The sequence below is a fragment of the Suricata suricatta genome, chromosome 12 (assembly GCF_006229205.1).
Source record: "Suricata suricatta isolate VVHF042 chromosome 12, meerkat_22Aug2017_6uvM2_HiC, whole genome shotgun sequence".
Taxonomy (NCBI): Eukaryota; Metazoa; Chordata; class Mammalia; order Carnivora; family Herpestidae; genus Suricata; species Suricata suricatta.
The window spans coordinates 38,982,176-39,002,050 of NC_043711.1; the positions used below are offsets into that span (position 1 = coordinate 38,982,176).

Consider the following 19,875-nt stretch of genomic DNA (forward strand, 5'->3'; position numbering starts at 1 on the left):
GATTGCCATGTAACCTTGAATGAGTGACAACTTTTATAAAGGACGGATAGCCATGAACCTCATTATGTTATGAGTATTCATGAAGATAATATACCTCAAGTATTTGACATTCATTAAACTGTCATGAGGCTAAATAAAGCCTGGTCCTTTTCCAGCATTCTTGGCTCAACAAACAGCAGCAACTTCCATCTACATGCATGAACCAGAAAACTAGGAGTTATTCTTTACATTTCCTCTTCTAACCCATAATCAAGTCTGGTGGACAATGTTCCTAAAAATCCCTAATATCTGTTTCCTTCTCACCACCTTCTCTACTTCCACCCTAATTCATGGTCTATAATTTTCCAGGACAACTTCAACAGCTTCCTAAAACTGTTCTCCTTATAGTTCCTTCTTGCCACTTTAATCCACTTATAAACTGAAACAAAAGTGACTTAAATAATAAATCTGATCATTTAAAACATTGCAACGGCTTCTCACACTGTCTGGTCCAGTCCTGTCCAGTCCAGTCCAGTCCAGTCCAGCCCGGCCCAGCCCAACCCAGCCTCCTCTAGTGTCCTAGCTGCCTCACAACTCACCATACTCTCCTCACCCTCTCACTTTGCTGTGTGCTCTAGAGAAACTGGCCTCCTCTCAGTGCCTTGCTTCTTCCTTCCAAAAGGCCTCTCTTTGTCTACAACTCCCTTCTCTTCCCATCATCCCATCCCTCACATGCCTCCCTACCCCTCACAATTCAGCTCAAGCATCACTTCCTTTGGGAACCCTTTCTTCCCTCAAACTAAATCAAATCTCTCCTCTAACTTAAAACTTTCATGGCCCCTTGTACCTCCCATTTGCAGTACTTATCAGAGCTGTGCTATTCAAATGATTTCATGGCATCTACCTTTCCTACTAAACCACAGGCTCCATGATGGCAGGGAGCACATTCACTTCTGTTTATGACTGTATCCCCAGGCCTGAGCACTGCTCCTACTGCAAAGAGTTTGACAAACAGGTGGTTAAGAAATGAATACATAGCACAGAGCCCAGTATATGGCTCATATTCAATAAGGACAAGTAAGCCTTTTAAGACTTTAAGACAGAAGACATTTTACTGATTTCAAATGTAACATAATCAAAGAATTATACTTTTAATAATATAAATATTATCGTATAACAAAAACTCCATACTTACTGGAATTCCTTGTAACTGTGGTTTATCTAGAAGATTATGTAGCTCATTTCGAGAGGCTTCTATCTTTTCACGATCTGCAGCATCTATCATGTAACTTTAAAAAAAAAAAAGCAGTTTCGATATATCTTCTCCAAATTCTCTGATGATCACAATTAAGAATTAAGGTTTTTAATTTTAAGATTTATACTACTGAAACTGTTAGCCAAAATAAAGACCTACATAAAGAGAACCTCAGTACCCAAAACTACTTTTAAATAGACTATTCTCAGGTGCTAAAACATGACAGTAAAACATTTATATCACTTAGCTCTTAATTGCATAAACAAAAAACATAAATAAAACTCATTTATGATTAATTTTCTTCAAGTTTCATATTAAGGGGATTATACTAAGAAAATATCTGAGAAAGACTGTTATTGTATGAAATACAAATTGAGCCTCTGAAGTACTGAAAACAACATCTTTTCCTAGAAACTTAAATTGACTTTTGTAAAAAAGTGCTTACACAATGGCATTAACTCCTCTGCAGTACCGTTCCCACATGCTCCGGAACCGGGGCTGTCCTCCTATGTCCCAAATCTTTAAACCAAGACAGACAATTCTTAATAAAAATACTTCAAGTAATACATGGAAGGAAAAGGTACCAGAAGAGGGAGAGAAAGATGAGGCAGGTATGCTTATTTATACAATGTTAGAGCCAAATTACTGTTGAAAAACTTGAATAAAACAAGCTCTTAATCTAGACGTTCTTGAGGCCATTTATGTTCAGGGATGCCTGGGTGGCTCAGACAGTTAAGTGTCTGACCCTTGATTCCGGCTCAGGTCACGTTCTCACAGTTCATGGGATTGAGCCCCGCATCAGACTCCATGACGACAGCATGGAGCCTGCTTGGGATTCTCTCTCTCTCTCTCTCTTTCTCTCTCTCTCTCTCTCTGCCCCTCCCCTATTCATGCATGCTCATGCTCTATCTCTCTCAAAATAAACAAAATTTTTTTAAAAATTAGGTTTAACTAGTTAGCTTTCCAATTTTATAGTTTTAATTTTAGGGCTTAGTAACAAAGAAAGAGAAAACTAGGTTACCGCATATATACCACAAATGTAATACTAAATTATCCATATTATAAGAATAAATTACCTTTCAATATAAAATACTACCCATAAAATCATGTAACACTACATCCCAAACATGGGATTTTTATTTTTATGTATATCCCAAACCACAGATCTCAAACATGGGATTTTTATTTCCTAGAAACATCTAGACCCTAAATGTTATTCTGCCAAACCGTATGTTTAGATTTTTTTTTTATGGCACTTAATACCATTTCAACTTACACATTTTGATCTATTAGAGCAAGAAAAAAAAAAGATTTACATTCTTTTGAAACATACTCATTCCTGAGTTAAGAAGTACAAATAAGCATGTAAAAAAGAAACAAAGATTTCTAGCTGTGTGGCTAACAATTCAAATCAAGTATGGAAAGATCACATACCTTTATTGTGACGTTACCTTTAGTTACTTTCCTCATGTTGAAGCCCACTGTAGGTATCATATCTTCACTGAACTGACCTGACTGAACAAAAGAAATCATCTGAAGTTAGATTAATCAATATTTATTAAGATACATAACATGACATAAGCTTCAGGCATCAACAATGCTTCTGTAACCTTTTTAGTATTTAATTTTTTAGTGATGGTAATAATGTCTAAAGAAAACATGCTTTATACCCCTACTTCCCGAAGAGATACATTATTTTGTTCATACAAAAACATTTCCCCCATTTAAAGCAAGATATTTTGAGAGCACATAGGTGGCTAAATCAGTTAAGTATCCAACTCTTGATTGTGGCTCAAGTTGTAAGTTCACGGTTTGCAGAATCAAGCCCTGAGTTGGGCTCTGCACTGACAGAATGAAGCCTGCTTAGGATTTTCTCTCTCTCTCAAAAATAAATAAACAAACATTTAGAAAATAATAAAATATTTTACATATTTCCTTAAATTAAAAAAATTATTAAAACTATGGATAAACATTTATTAATTTTCCCACCTATACATAAATGTTAACACACAAAGCAGAAAATCGGAAGTAAAACTTCAAAGTTTTCCATTTTAGCATTTAAATTATTTTGATAATAACTGTTACAACTCATAGCTGAATAGTTTTTCCAGGTTTGTTTTCTTTCTTTTTTTTTTTTTCAAAGCCAAAAAGCAAGGGTCGTTTATTGCAGGTTCGAACCCGGGCCTCTGCTCACTCCAAGCTGGTGGAACGGAGAGAGCCAGAGAGCTCCAGGTTTGTTTTCTAACAAGGCTTATAAAACATTTTGTAATTTTTTTTTTCAGAGAGATGATTTTTATTTATTTTAATTTTTTTAGTTTCTGAGAGAGAGAGGAAGAGCATATGAGCAGGGAAGTGGGGCAGAGGGAGAGAAAGAATCTTAAGCAGGCTACACACGCAGCACAGAGCCCAACACAGGGCTTGATCCCATAACACTGGGATCATGACCTGAGCCAAAATCAAGAGGGATGCTCAACCGAGCCACCAGGCATCCCCAATTATTTTGTCACTTTATAGGTTTGCCTTTTATGTAATCAATTCTGTTCTCCTTTTGGTTTATGACCTTCTTATCATAAAACTGAAATATTTCTAATAGTATTTGAATGACTTTTTCACATTTAAAATGTTCACCCATCTAGAATTTGATTATACAGCGCAAAAAATTCCTCATTTAAAAATCCACACATTCCAGGGGCGCCTGGGTGGCTCATTCGGTTAAGCATCTGGCTTCGGCTCAGGTCATGATCTCATGGTTCATGGGTTCGAGCCCCACGTCAGACACTCTGTGCTGACAGCTAGCTCAGAACCTGGAGACTGCTTCAGATTCTGTGTCTCCCTCTCTCTCTGAACCTCCCCTGCTCACGCTCTCTCTGTTTCTCAGAAATAAATAAAAAACATATTAAAAAAAAGTTTTTAAGTACTTTAAAAAAATAAATTATAAATAAAAATCCATACATTCCTGGAGCACCTCAGTTCCTTAGTCGGGTAAGAGTCCGACTTTTTTAAATCTCAGTTCAAGTCTTGATCTCAGGGTTGTGAATTCAAGCCCCACATTGGGCTCTACACTGGGCACAAAGCCTACCTTAAAAAAAAAAACAACTACACATTCCTAACTAATTTGAAGTGATTTGACAAATGCCACAGAAAGACAGTTCTGTATCTGAATCTTCAATTCTTTTCCATTAGTCTGTTTATCCTAAATTCGAATTAGATGATTACTATAGCGTGTACAATATATTATTCTATATAGAAGATCAAGAATTTGAAATAGTTCATTCATTGCTCACATTCCAAATAAACTTTAGAAATTCATATTTCAGTTAAAATACTGACTGAAATTTTATTAGCTGTATCTAATTTGAGAGGGATTGCCCTTTATCAATTCTTAATATTTATCAAATCTCTCCATCTCCAGGCACATGATGTGTCCACTTAAACATTCAAATCTTATAAAACTTCAGTAAAGTATCATAATTCTCCTAAGAGCTCTTTCATACTTATCATATTCTTTATTTTGACTGCAATTACTAAGTACATTGAATGAGTCACAATTAATACTAAATTTATATATTTATGGATTTTATTTACCCAATATTAATTTCTTAGTGACCTGACTCTTAACTTTTTAGGTAAACAGCCCAGGATTATAAAATCTCTCAAAATAGGAATGGTTAAAACAAATAGAACGATTTTCAAGGCCCCAGCACTGGCCGATTGTTTACTATGACCTTATGCTAGCCACACATGATTCTAAAACTGTCTACAAGTCCTGAATACATTGAATTCCAACTTTATACATTAATTTCCTCTTCATAACTCCAAAGTTCTATCTTGCTTCCCCTACCCCGTTCAGTGGAGTTTAATCTCATTTCAGAAAAAAAGATGTTGGGTGCTTGAGTGGCTCGGTTGGTTGTCAGTTAAGCACCTGACTTCAGCTCAGATCATGATCTCATGGTTTGTTGAGTTTGAGATCCACATGGAGCTCTGTGCTGACAGCTCAAAGCCTGGAGCCTACTTCAGATTCTGTGCCTCCCTCTCTCTCTGCCCCTCTCCCACCCGTGCTTCCTCTTGTACGCGCACGCACTGTCTCTCTGTCTCTCTCTCTCTCAAAAATAAACCATTAAAATTTTTAATTAAATGCTAATTAAAAAAAATAAAAGAAAAAAGACATTAACCACAACCACTACTTTCATTTATATTAGACGTAATTCTCAGATATGAAAATCTAGTAATGGCATCAAAACTACATACATCAGAACTAGTCTTGATACAACAAAAATATAACCTGATATAAAAAGGAGCAAAGGTACCAAAGGCACTATCCATAAAAGCAACAATAAGCTAGACTTCATTATAATTAAAATCTGTCTTGTGAACAAGAGTTAGACAAGTTACAGTGTTAGTAAACAGGCACAAAGCAGGAGAAAATATTTGCAAAAGATACATCCAATAACGGTCTGTTATCCAAAATATACAAAAGAACTCTTAAAACCTCATCAATATGAAAAGTAGTAATTCAATTAAAACTGAGCCCCATGGGGCACCTGGGTATCTCTGCATCCCACTTTTGATTTCTGCCATGATCTCATGATTTGAGTTCAAGCCCCATATTAGGCTCTGTGCTGACATTGCAGAGCCTGCTTGGGATTCTCTCTCTCCTTTCTTCTCTCTACCCCTTTTCTCTCTTTCAAAATAAACAGGAGCCATAGACCTTAACAGATACTTCACCAAAGAAGATACAAAGATGGCAAATATTGCCAATGATAGGTCATCAGAGAAATGCAAATTAAAACAATGAGATACCACTGCACACTTACCAATGAGTGGCCAAAATGTGTAAAATGATAGTATCAAATGCTGCTAAGAATATGGAGCAACAGGAACTCTCATTCATTACTGATAGGAATGCAAAATGGTACAGCTGCTGTAGAAGATAGTTTGGTGATTTCTTACAAAACCAAATATACTCGCACCATCCAATTTGGCAATTATGCTTCTTTGTATTTATCCAAAGAAGTTGAAAACTTAAGTCCCCATAAAACCCTGCATATTAGTGCTTACAGCATCTTTATGCAAGCTGCTAAAACTTGGAAACAAGTTGTTCTTCAGTAAATGTATAAATAGACTGTGGCATATTGAAGAAATGGAAATTATTCAACACTAAAAGAAATGAGCTATCTAGCCACAAAAAGACATGGAGGAATCTTTAAAACATACCTAAAAGAAAGACTCAACCTGGGAGGCCTATATACAGATTCCAACAAAATGACTGAAAACATGACTCCAAGAATATTCTGAAAAGGTACAACTATGGAAACAGTAAGAAAATCAGTGGTTGACAGGAGTTGGTGGGGTGGGGAAGAAATAAACAGGCAGACCACAGGGGATTTTTAGGTAGTAAAAATACTCTGTATGATACAATAATGATGGATACATGTCAATACACATTTGTCCAAACCTACAGAATATACAACACAAAGAGTGAAAAATAATGTAAAGCTATGGACTTTGGGTGATTATGACGTGTCAGTGTAAGTGCATCAATTATAACAAATGGACCACTCTGGTGTGGGATGTTGATCATAGGAAAAGCTGTGAGTGTAGGGGCAAGGGGTATATGGGAAGTATCTATACCTTCCCCTCCTCAATTATGTTGTAAACCTAAAACTACTCTTAAAAAGTCTTAACAAAAAATTTGTTTTAGGGGGGCCTGGGTGGCTTAGTCAGTTAAGCATCCAGCTTTGGCTCAGGTCATGATCTCATGGTTTCCAGGTTTGAGCCCTGTGTCGGGCTCTGTGCTGACAGCTAGCTCAGAGCCTGGAGCCTGCTTCAGATTCTGTGTCTCCCTCTCTCTCTGACCCTCCCCTGCTCGTGCTATCTCTGTCTCTCAAAAATAAATTTTAAAACATTAAAAAAAATTTTTTTTAATTTGTTTTAATGGGTAAACAACTTGAAGAGACAGTTCTCCAAAGAGAAAATACAAATAGCTAGTAAGGACAGAAAAGATGCTCAACCCACTAATCATTAGGGAAATGTAAATCAAAACCACGAAAGATACCACTCCAAACCCATTAAGGTGGCTATTATCAAACAACAACAACAACAAAAAATAACAAGCTGCAGTGAGGATATGGAGCCATATCCTAGTGCACTGCTGCAGGAACACAAAATGGTGCGGCTACTATGAAAACCAATATAGTAATTCCTAAAAAATTAAAAACGGAATTACCACGATACAGCAATTCCACCTCTGGTTATATACCAAAAAGCACTGAAAGCAAGGGACTCAAAACGGTATCTGTATACCCACATTCACAGCAGCATTATCCATAACAAGCAAAAGGTAGAAGAAACCCAAAGGCCACTGGAGATGAATGGAAAACCAAAATGTGGTCTACTCCCACAAAGTAATGTTACTCTGCCTTAAAAACCTTATTCATGCTAAAACAAAGATAACGCTGAAGACATTACACTGTGAAATAAACCAGATACAAAACGACAAATACTATATGATTCTACTTACATGAGGAACCTAAAATACAGTTAAATTTGCAAAGACAGAAAGTAGAATGGTGTTTGCCAAAGGCTAGGAGAAGGGGGAAATAGGGAGTTATTGCTTAGTGGGAATGGAATTTCAGTTTGGAAAGGTAAAAAAAAGTTCTATAGATGGATGGTGGTGACAGTTACACAACAAGGTGAATGTACTTAATACCTACTGAGATAATCGTACACTTAAGAATAATTAAGATGGTAAATTTTATGTTTTGTGTATCTTACCACAACTTCAAAACTCATATGCTGTAAAAAGAGGCAATTATCACTATCATTTTTAAAGAAAAGGAAATAAATCCCCAAGGTCACATAGCTCAATAGTGGTTGATTCTGTTTTTCTTAAAGATTTTCACTGTAATTATATGTATTGTAATAAGCTTTAATTAATGTCTGAAGTGAGATCTATGTGAGATAATGCTTCATTTGTTTGGTATCATTAGGAAATAGATATTTTATATAATGAAGCAGCCAGAAATGGTAGCTAAACTTTTTTAAATGTCAAAACTTTTAAACTAGCTTGCACAGAAAGCTTTCTAAAATGCGCACATACTCGGCTAACTTCTCACATACATCTATGGAACATGATTTAATGTGTTCTTGGTATTTGAAGGTCACTTTTCAAACGTAAAACAGGAAAACTAAGATGGATAACCTGTAAGGGCCCTTCTGGCAATAAAACCTAATGATTAGGAACATCAGTTATAGTACCACTCCAAGATAAAATGATGTAGGGGGTCTGCAGTGTACTGGAGTGGTGCCCCTAAACTTTCTTAGACGTTTCTTTACCAATACTTCTCAATGGTGGCAGAAGCTAACAGTAACTCTTTTCTAATTCAGTTGCTAACCTGCAAGGCTGAAAATTAGGTAATCAAGTCTTTTGAGTTTTTACCTGCAAAATGTCTTTAGTACAGAAATATGTTTAATAAATATTTAACTATGATGCGTGGATTTTATGGTATAACTATTTTATAGATTTGGAAGCAGTTTCTACTTCTTTCCTAGTATCAAATCCTACTCCTCACTTTTCAAAACTTGTGCTGAACGACTAAACCACTCAGTTAGCAATTGTTTTCTAGATAACTGAGAATATTTATTTCTGTGCTCTCAAAATGCCAGTAAACTGAGACTAGCAATTTAGGAAGCAAGTAGATGCTTAAAAATATATATACTTAATCATATATCATTCTATTTACTTAAACAAATTTAACACTTAAATAACACCACGCACTGTTCTTGGCACTTAATACTACTCAAGTAGCACTCACTGATTCTGAGACAGTGGATGCAACTGTAGACATCAACACACAGCCTATAAGCCAAAATCTCAAGGCAATATTCCTGGAATTTGGCTGGACAAAAGCAACTTGAAAGCAAAATAAGATAGTAAAGAAAAAAACTATCCTCCAAGTCAGGGACTGTTATTACCAGTTATGCGACTTACTACCTACATGCATGTCATTTTACCTTTGGAATGAAGCTACCTTATCAAAAGAAGAGGGAATTGGAAGAGTAGGTCCAAAGTTAAGTTCTAGTTCTAACATTTATGATCTTATATTTTATTCACAGGCTTCTTAAAATATAGTTAAGTAACAAGCTTGAGCCCCATGTTAGGTAGAGACGTTAAATAATCAAAATTTAAAAAACAAAACAAAAATAGGGGTGCCTGGGTGGCTTAGTTAAGCATCCAAATTCAGCTCAGGTCATGATCTCACAGTTCGTGAGTTCAGGCCCCACGTTGGGCTCTGTGCTGACAGCTCAGAGTCTAAAGCCTATTTTGGATTCTGTGTCTCCCTGTCTCTCTGGCCCTCCCCCATTTGTACTCTTTATTTCTGTCTCTCTCTCAAAAATGAACATTTAAAAACTTTTAAAAAATAAATAAAAATAAAATATCGTTACTCAAGAGATGAATGCCTACAACTGTAGGAGAATGTAGCTCTCTTTTCCCAAAATTCATTAGTATATCAAAGGCTAAAAAGCAAACCTAGTTCCAGAAAGTTTTCTTATAGTGTTAACTCACATGTAGAGTTTACTTACATTTACTACTGCAGATCTTAGAAATGAGGTAAATGGAAAAGGGAAAGGAAGTTAAAGGAAAAAGAAGAACCAAGGTAAAAGTTAACACCAGGAAGGAGGAAAAGATGAGGCCAGTGGACCTATGTTAATGAAAGGATACTTAACTGACCACACCCTAAGAAGACAACGTGAAAGGGGAAGGGTCTATTCTCTGTAAATAGGTTAATGTACCAGAGAGGTCCTAAGCAGGGGCTGTCTGTAAACTATGCTAACACAGGGGAGAACACAATGACCTATCCATACACTTCAATGCTTTAAAGTAGGGATTCTAAATGAATTAGATTAGATTTTACAGTTGCTCTTTTAAATGAACAAATATGCAAGCAAGCTATTAACAACAAGGGAAAACAAGCCTCTCCTTACTTCATCTGTACAACTACAGTGGCAATCCAATCCAGTCGAATACACTTGAAAAGACAAGTGGAAAAATACCCGGTTTGACAAATGTCTCTCAGTATTCTGTAACAATCCCCCCCCACCTTTTTTTTAAGGCTTTGGTTATCAAGGTACTTTGTAGAGACAGAATGTAGTAAGGAGCAGGACAAACGCCTCATATAAATTTTTTTTCTTGACCAGAAGAAACTACTTTTCACATGCTAAGCAGAGCAATCTTTTTTTTTTTTTAAACAAAACACACTATGACTCAATTGTTTAACTGCCAAAAATCACACATTTGAAAGGAAGGTATGGCCAATAAATATACAAGTTAGTCACTTTTTTCCAAGAACTTTTAACATAAAATTATTATTACCAATACTAATTTCTCTAGTTAGTAGTATTATTATGCCCCTTATATTTCACTAACAAATGGAATTACTGATAATAAATTATTACTCTTATATTTCAATTTAGTAAGAAAAAAGAATGCAACCTATTTTTTGCTGGTGAAGTTTTTTTTTTTAATGTTTTTCATTTATTTTTGACAGAGCGAGCAGGGGAGAGTCCGAGAGAGGGAGATACATAATCTGAAGGAGGCTACAGGCTCTGAGCTAGCTGTCAACACAGAGCCCAACACAGGGCTCGAACCCACGAACCGTGAGATCATGACCTGAACCGAAGCCAGAGGCTCAACCGACTGAGCCACCCAGGCGCCCCTAGTGAAGTATTTAAAATGAAAGATAGTTCTAGGGGGAAATCTATTTTCCATGGTCTTAAAGTGTATCCCCACAAACCCTCATTACTTACAGGAGGAAAAACTAGAGAACTGAAACAATACCTTGACTAAGTGATCAAAATCAACATAAGAGGCTCAGATGGACATCACGTGCCTACAGAAGTGATACCACGAGGACATTATATCCCCCACGTAGTATTCCAGCTGAGAATGCAAAAACTGATGATATTGAGGAACCATCACACAAACCCAAAATGAGAAACATTCTATTAAATGGGAGAGGGAATATTTTTGACAAATGTCAGTGTTATAAAAGGCAAAGGGAGGCTGTAAAAATGTTTCAGGCTCGAGAGGGTTAAAAAGACATGCCGACTAAAGACAGTACCTGACCAGAGGCTGGATCCTATACCTGTCAATTTGTCAAAGGACAGAAAGCGACAGATAAAATCTGTGAAGTATCATTTTTTTTTACATCATAAAGTTGGTAAACTAAACTAGTCATGTAAGAGAATATCCTAAATCTTAGAAAATAATACACTTAAGTATTTTATACAAAGGGCCATGGTACGTATATCTTACCAATGTAAAATGACATAGAGGGAACATAAACGATAAAACAAATCATCTGAAAATCTAAAATTATTTCAAAACAATATCCTTTAATATTCTAAAAGGCCACTCAATTATAGACATATTCTAATAAAAAAAAAACCCATGTTTTATACTTCAGTTTCGGTATAAAGTCAAGTCCTCTGGGCTTTAAAACTGGCATTTTAAAATCTACTCCAGGGGCGTATGGGTGGCTCAGACAGTTGAGCGTCCCACTTGGGCTCAGGTCATGATCTCATGGTTTGTGGCTTGGAGCCCCCCATCAGGCTCTGTGCTGACAGCTAACTCATGAGCCTGGAGCCTGCTTCAGATTCTGTGTCTTCCTCTCTTTGACCCTCCCCTGCTTACACTGCCTCTCTCTCTCTTAAAAATAAAAAAATTTTTAATAAATAAAATCTACTCCAATGTTTCAGTATTTATTTAAAACATGGGAAATGAATTAAAATATAGTGTGTTCCACATCTAATCTTCTCTTAATTTTTGGAACTCAACTAACATTTTCCTCTTTTTTTCTTTCTAAACACTTAATACAGTAGTTACCACTTTGAACACAGACTTCATGTCTGAGATCTCCTTTACAACACTCTTTTTTTAATATTTACTTATTTTGAGAAGAGAAAGAAAGAAAGAATGTCCAATCTGGAGGGCAGGAAGCAAAGACAAACGGAGAGAAAAAAACCCAAGCTGGCTCCAACTGTCAGTGTGGAGCCCAATGAGAGGCTCAGTCACACTACCCATGAGATCATATCCAAACTGAAATCAACAGTCGGATGCTTGGAACCAACGGTTCCATTGAAGCACCCCTTGCAACAGTTTTTTGAAGGGGCTAGAAAAGATAATCATTCACTACTGTAGCACATCAAGAATTATTATGGACAATCCTTCCTTACATATTCTCCTAAAAGACAACAATGTCTTCTCAGATTATGTGCAAATCTCGATTTACTTCCAACTATAGACATACAGAGTTCGTTGCCACAGCACATCAGTTTGAACACACACATTAAAAAATTTGTTTGGGCAGTTAAATCTTAATAACCAAAGAATAACTTCTCTCTAAGTTCCAGTGGGTTTGTCTGTGGGTTTCAATTGTTTGGGGAGGGAGGGGTTCTCTTTAGAACTTACGATACAGAATTAAGAAATCAGGTTTCTCAGGGACATAATCAATTAAGGCCTCTTTTCTTCAAATGGCTCAAATTCTCAAAATGGGCCACTGTTCTAAACAAACTACACTCAGAAATTATTTCTCTGAAACAAATCAAATAATAAAAACTTTCTACAAAATCATAAAATTCCAAGATTATCCTTCCAAACAAAAATGCTGTGACCTGCAACACTGACTCAAAAAAACTTCTAACTCTTCGACAAAGGGTTAGCTAGGGGTGCCTCCCTGGCTTAGTCAGTAGAGCATGTGACTCTTAATCTCAGGGTCATGAGTTCAAACCCCATGTTGGGCATGAATCTAATACTTAGGGGGGAAAAAAAGAGTAAGAGCATTCTTAGACTCTTGCATGGACAGGACCCTGTGTAGACTATGGTCTAGATGCCAATGTTTTCATGTGGTCTGGCAATTCAAATCAACTGGCTGTTGCTTGTACCTGGACTTGGTAAAGATGTGCTCTTCCAGCTGTGTTGTCTACACAGATGAGGGAGAAGTAGTTAAAGCTCTCAGGCTTAACATTTATGAACTCTGGCCTAGGGGTTCCAACATAGGCAAACCAATTATAAAAGCTTATTTCAGGGGTACTGGATGGCTCAGCTGGGTAGGTGTCTGAATTTGGGTCAGGTCATGATCTTGCATCATGGGTTCCACCCCCACATTAAGCTCTGTGCTGACAACTCGGAGCCTGGAGCCTGCTATAGATTCTGTGTCTCCCTCTCTCTTTGCCCCTTCCCCACTCATATTCTGTCTCGATCTCTCTCTCTCTCTCTCTCTCTCTCTCTCTCTCTCTCTCTCTCTCTCGATCTCTCTCTCAAAAATAAACATAAAAAATTAAAATAAATAAAAATAAAAGCCTATTTCACACATGATCCAAACATTGCAATAGCATATGCAGACAATGAATGTGTGTTGTGCTGACTCACAGACACTTATACTGTTCACCTTTCCTCTACGGTCTTTGAGGACCACGAAGCTACTTCGCCTGTACTTTCACTCATTCGTTTATTTACTCACTTATTCAAATAAACGGAAGGAAGAGAAACTAGGAAACCTAAGAATTATCACAGAATAAATATATACCATTTAAAACAAAGGAGATAGTATGAGGTGACTGAGTATCTAGAAAGGCCTCTCTTAAATACTGACATTTAAACATCTAAAGATCATTTAAAATCTACATGGGATAATAAGGCAGCTTCTACAGGTAACCTAACTGCTGTGCTACTCGAATATCAGTAAGGAAATCTAAATTTCAGTCTCAGCCATGCCACTTTAGATTATACATAGATACACAACTTTGAACAACCCTCTTACTCAGAATGCAAAGGCTTGACCTCTCTCCTTACAGTTGCTTCTCTTAAGTGCCTATAGATAGTTCACTTCCTCCATTACCTCACGTGTTTACCACTCCCTTCCCTTTGCTTTTCTTCTTTCCGGAGTCCCTAAAGCTACTGCAGATAGGAGTTTCTGCTCCCAAATAGCAGGCCTTTAATAACAAGTGCATTCCTTTCATCTGAAGCAAAAAGACCCACTCCAACCCAAAAGATATAAAACTTAACTCTTAACTGCTATCCTGGTCCTCACAAACATCAAGTATTGCCTTTCTGCCAGCAGAGGCACTCCTGAAATATATACTCGGCTGAGGACCACTCCCAGATCTAAAGTTCTTGGGATGGCAAGTCTCTAGGTTTTAGTGTTAAAACTGCCAGTGATCTTTTGTTTAGTTTTGTCCTTTATTAATGTTAAATTATGATAATCTGGCAAGCAATCAGGTTTGCCTTGTGGGGACTGGAGGTGGCTAGCTTACTTTTCAAGTTAACTGTTGTTTTTATATAGTAGGATATACAGAACACCCCAACAGGAGCAAAACGGATTCTAAAATAGCTCTTTTTTGGGCATTAACATTAAAATGCAGCAGAAGACATTAGGACATTAGGCTATGAAAACTAAATTTAACTGATAAAAATTCTCCAAATAAGACCTTTTTAAAAGCATAATGGGGGCGCCTGGGTGGCTCAGTCGGTTAGGCCTCCGACTTTGGCTCAGGTCAGATCTCATGTTCATGGGTTCGAGCCCCACGTCAGGCTCTGTGCTGACAGCTAGCTCTGAGCCTGGAGCCTGCTTCCGGTTCTGTGTCTCCTTCTTTCTCTGCCCCTCCCCTCTCATGCTCTGTCTCTCTCTGTATCAAAAATAAATAAATCATTAAAAAAAATTAAAAGCATAATGGCATAGGGAACTCTGTAACTACTAATTAAATGCCTGACTGTCATTCCAATTTAACTCATTATAACAACTAATTAATCCTTACTGCTTGCTGATACAAATAGAGCTACTTTGCAGCAATCCCCTTTATAAAGTTAACTCTTGAGGATTAAAATGTTCTCAAACCTATAATTTCAATTAGGAGCCTGAAAACTCATCTCTCCTAACCTCTATTCCTGAAGAAAATTCATTTCAAAAGGTCTGCAGTGACTATTTCCTATTTTCACTATACCTTTCATTAAAAATACTTTAAGAAAGGTTTTATAAATCTATATCCAAAAAACTGAGGAAAAATTCAACTTGCTTGTCTGTAAAATGATTTGCTAGTGAACATCCCTAGTCAAACCCTCAATGACCACACCACGGTGTATTTTCAGGTACTCAGAAATTATGGCAATGCAGTAATAATGTAAAAATGGATGCCAAAAGAAATCAGTGCTAGAGACCTTTAGCAAATATAATTTTTGCTAACTTGTCAAGTCACTAATGTTGGGATGTATTTTCCACCAACATCAAGGGTCCACCATAAAACTTTAATAACACCTGTGCCTTTATATAAAAAGACTACTAATCTTCACATGTGGGCTAAACCAGGTTCTAAAGTCAGGAGCATGAGTGGGGAAAATACAGTCACATTTTCAGGCCTTGATACTATTCTACTGGTTAGTCTCTAGACATTTCAACTACTTTTTTTTTAACCTTTCTAACTTAAATACTTTTTCATAAAGAAAGTGATTTTCTACATTTAAAAGTTTCTTTCCCTCTTTCTGGGAAAAACTGCGTATTTGAGAACTAGAATGAGGAGACCTCTATATTTTGCTGCATGTGCTCTTCCGTGTGTGCATGTATAGCTGTTCAAAAAGAAATTACAAAAAGTTTCCTTCAAATCCCGAAATAGGCTTCTATTACTAAATTAAAATGGGGAATTCCTAGAACCACCAAAATGCTATAAACCAGTTAGTTATATATGTAGCAGAAGTCCTCTAGTCATAAGGAAAATTACTTTATGGAAAGGCTTAATCATAGATAACAAAGTTTTAGCCTGCAAACAGTACAGTGAATTTCATATTTTTAATTAAAATACATATAGCATTTACAACAATGCCTGCTTCAGAAAGTTATAGAAAGGGTTTTAATATTTGGTAGCATCATCATTACATGAAGTCCGTTAAATGCAATGTTAAAAAGTAATGCACAGGGTTCTGGTTCAGATTAATTTAAGTAAGGGGGCACCTGGGTGGCTCAGTCGGTTGAGCGTCTGACTCTTGAGTTCGTCTGAAGTCATGGTGCAAGGTTGTGGGATCGAGCCCTTTGTCCAGCTCCCCAATGAACATGGAACTTGCTTGAAATTCTCTCTCTCTCTCTCTCTCTCTCTCTCTCTCTCTCCCCCTCCCTCCCTCCCTCTACCCTTCTCATCTGCCTGCATGCTTTCTCTCAAAAAAAAAAAAAAAAGATGAGGCAAGCACACTCCACCTCATCCCTTTCACTGAAGGTAACTAAAAAACCCTGGAAAGAATGTATGCAGCAACTGAGGGTGTAAGTGGAAGCAGATAGATTAGTAAAGGAAATCAGAACTTAAAGCACAAGCAATCTGGTGCTAATTCCTAGTTGTTTTCTTTCCTCCCATCTCCTACTCTGTAATCAAAGGTAGTACAAATGAGACCAACATATACCAGGCATGAACAGAAAAGGCTCCAAAAAAAGCACCTTCTCTTCTGAGCTGAGGCGGGGGGCAGGAGGAAGAGAGGACAGAGAAAGTAGGAAAAGTCTCCTGGGTTTTTTTCCTCTCTCTCATGCCATAGCCTCCAGACAAAACCAAGTCTGTCAGGCAGGTATTCCTTAGAAAAGGATACTCTTAACCATAAGAACCCTGGTCCAAAAAGTGCTTGGTAGTGTGGAGAGGAAAAGAGAGAGGAATCCCTGTTGATGATGATGAAGATGATGATGATGATGATGATAATTTTTGTCCATTCTCTTGGCCCCTGAGATAGATTCAGTTGAGGGAAAGCCATAGCGAAGGAGGGATAATGAAGCCCCAGACTTCCAGACAGAGGCTCAGGAAAATGGGGCCAGGGCTATGAGTCATAGTATTGATGAAACTTGCAAAGGAGAGATCTAGAGAAATGGACCCCATAAAGTTGTACATGAATTCCTGGGCTCATCCCTAAACTGTAACATGTGGATCTGACCCTAAACAACATATCAAAGGTCTTGAGAACTAAACTAGGAAATAGGACCACTAGCTAGGTTTCTGGATAAAGCCCTTCACAGTATATAGCCAGAAATGATCCAAATAGTACTACTGAGGCTTTGAAAACTAGACTGACTTTAGAACCAAGCCCACAGACGAAGGCTCGTTGAATCTTGTGGCTTGAACCTAACTGGGTCAAATGCACAATAAACCAAAACAACAAATCATTCTCTATAGGATGTAAACAAAACCAGAGACCCATAATATTCAAAGTGTCCAGAATAACCCAACATCTGAAAAATCAAGAAAACTCGACAGCTAACAAGGGAAAAAATCACTGAACAGTTGTCAGTAATAAAATGACCCCAATGTTGGAAATCTCAGAGACTAGCTATCATAACCATGCTCCAAGAAAGATTAAATAAATGTAACATAAAATTCAGCAGATAAGTAAAAGTTATAAAATAGAACCACATAAGAATCTTAGAAATGAAAACTATAACTAAAATTTTTAAAAAAACCTCACTGGATGGGCTCAACAGAAGAATGGAGATGACAGGAAAAATTCTATGACCTTAAAGATAAAGCAACAGAAATTATCCAACCAGGAAAAAAGAGAGAGAGAGAGAGAGAGAGAGAGAGAGAAGGATAAGAAAAAGAAAGAGGCAAGCCTCAAGGATCTGTAGGATGAAGTCTAACATTCATGTCACTGAAATCCCATTATAAGAGAAAGAGAATGAAACCACAAGACTCCAAATAGTCAAAGCAATCTTGAGGAAGAAGAAGGCCTCACACTGACAGATTTCAAATTCTATTACAAAACTATAGTAGTCAAATCAGTGTGATATTGGCATTTGAAGAAAAAAAAAAAAGGACCCATCGATCAATGAAACAGAATAATGAGCCCAGAAATAAACACATGCATATGTGGTCAATTAATTTGTGACAAAGGAGCCTAGAATTTACAAGGGGGAAAAGACAGTGTCTTCAATAAATGTTGCTGGGAAAAGTGTCACTCTCTTACATCATATAATATATTTAACTCAAAATAAAGACTTGAACGTAAGACCCCAAACCATAAAATTCCTAGAAGAAAACATGTGCTACTAAGCTCCTTGACAGAGGTCTTGAGAAGAATTTTTTGAATCTTGACACCAAAAGCAAAAATAAATAATTCAGAGCATATCAAACTAAAAAGCTTCTGCATTAAAATGAAACGAGGGGCGCCTGGGTGGCTCAGTCGGTTAAGCCTCTGACTTCGGCTCAGGTCAGATCTCACATTCGTGGGTTCAAGCCCCGCATCAGGCTCTGTGCTGACAGCTAGCTCAGGGCCTGGAGCCTGTTTCCGGTTCTGTGTCTCCTTCCCTCTCATGCTCTGACTCTCTCTGTATCAAAAATTAAATAAAACATTAAAAAAAATTTTTTTTTAATTTTAAAAATAAAATAAAATGAAACGACACCAAAGGGAAGAAAATACCTGCAAATCATTTATCTGATAAAGGTTTCATACCCAAAATATAAAGAACTTCTACAACTCAATAACAAACAATCTGGTTTAAAAATGCCAGGGGATGCCTGGGTGGCTCAATCAGTTAAGCGACTGACTTCAGCTCAGGTCGTGATCTCACGGTTTGTGGGTTCAAGCCCCACATCGGGCTCTGTGCTGACAGCTCAGAGCCTGGAGCCTGCTTCAAATTCTGTGTCTCCCTCTCTGTCTCTGCCCCTCCCCTGATCACACTGTCTCTCTCTCTCTCTGTCTCTCAAAAAATAAACATTAAAAAAAAATTTTTTTTTAATGGCAGAAGAGGGGCACCTGCGTGGCTCAGTGAGTTGGGCGACTGACTTCAGCTCAGGTCATGATCTCATGGGTCTGGGTTCAAGACCCACATCAGGCTCTGTGCTGACAGCTCAGAGACTGGAGCCTGCTTCAGATTCTGTGTCTCCCTCTGTCTCTTCTCCTCCCAGCCTTGTGTTCTATCAAAAATAAATAAACATTAAAAAAACATTTTTTAAATAAAAAATGCCAGAAGACTGAAAAGATATTTTCCAAAGAAGACATGCAGATGGCCATCAGGCACATGAAAAGGAGCTAAACGTCACTAATCATCAGGGAAATATGAATCAAAAACAAGTGCAAATCAAAACCTCGCACCTGTTAGAATGGCTATTATCAAAAAGATAAATTCTAAGTGTTAGCTAGGATGTGGAGAAAAGGGAACCCTTCCTTGTGCACTGTTGGTGGGAATGTAAATTGGTACTGCTGGCCTTTATGGAAAACAGTAGCAAGGTTCCTCAAAATTAAAGATAGAACTACTTCTATGATTCAGCAATTCCACTTCTGGGTATTTACCTGAAGTGAAAATATTAAGGATATATGCACCCCACTTTCATGGCAGTATTATTTACAATAGACAAGATATGAAAGCAACCTAAGTGACCATCAATGGATGAAATGAATAAAGAAAATGTGGCACATATGTATATTCATATTAATTCATATATTCATATATATGACTATTATTCAACCATTAAAAAATAATGAAATCTTGCCATTTGCAACAACGTGTATGGACTCCGGTCGCATTATACCAAGTGAAATACGTCAGACAGGGAAAGACAAATACTGTATGATCTCAAACATGAAATCGAAAAACAAACAAAAAAAAAAACAGCAACCAAGC

At 37.2% G+C, this 19,875-nt stretch overlaps 1 protein-coding gene across 1 annotated transcript in view; it reads right to left on the reverse strand.

Moving 5' to 3' along the window:
• Positions 1 to 19,875, reverse strand: part of ARL8B (ADP ribosylation factor like GTPase 8B) — a 52,064-nt gene that overhangs the window by 11,684 nt on the left and 20,505 nt on the right. Inside the window, exons 2-4 of the mRNA XM_029917530.1 lie at positions 2,669 to 2,749; positions 1,680 to 1,753; positions 1,175 to 1,268 (exon numbers count right to left, since the gene is read on the reverse strand). Coding sequence (XP_029773390.1) covers positions 1,175 to 1,268; positions 1,680 to 1,753; positions 2,669 to 2,749 — 249 coding nt within the window. The remainder of the gene's footprint in view (positions 1 to 1,174; positions 1,269 to 1,679; positions 1,754 to 2,668; positions 2,750 to 19,875) is intronic.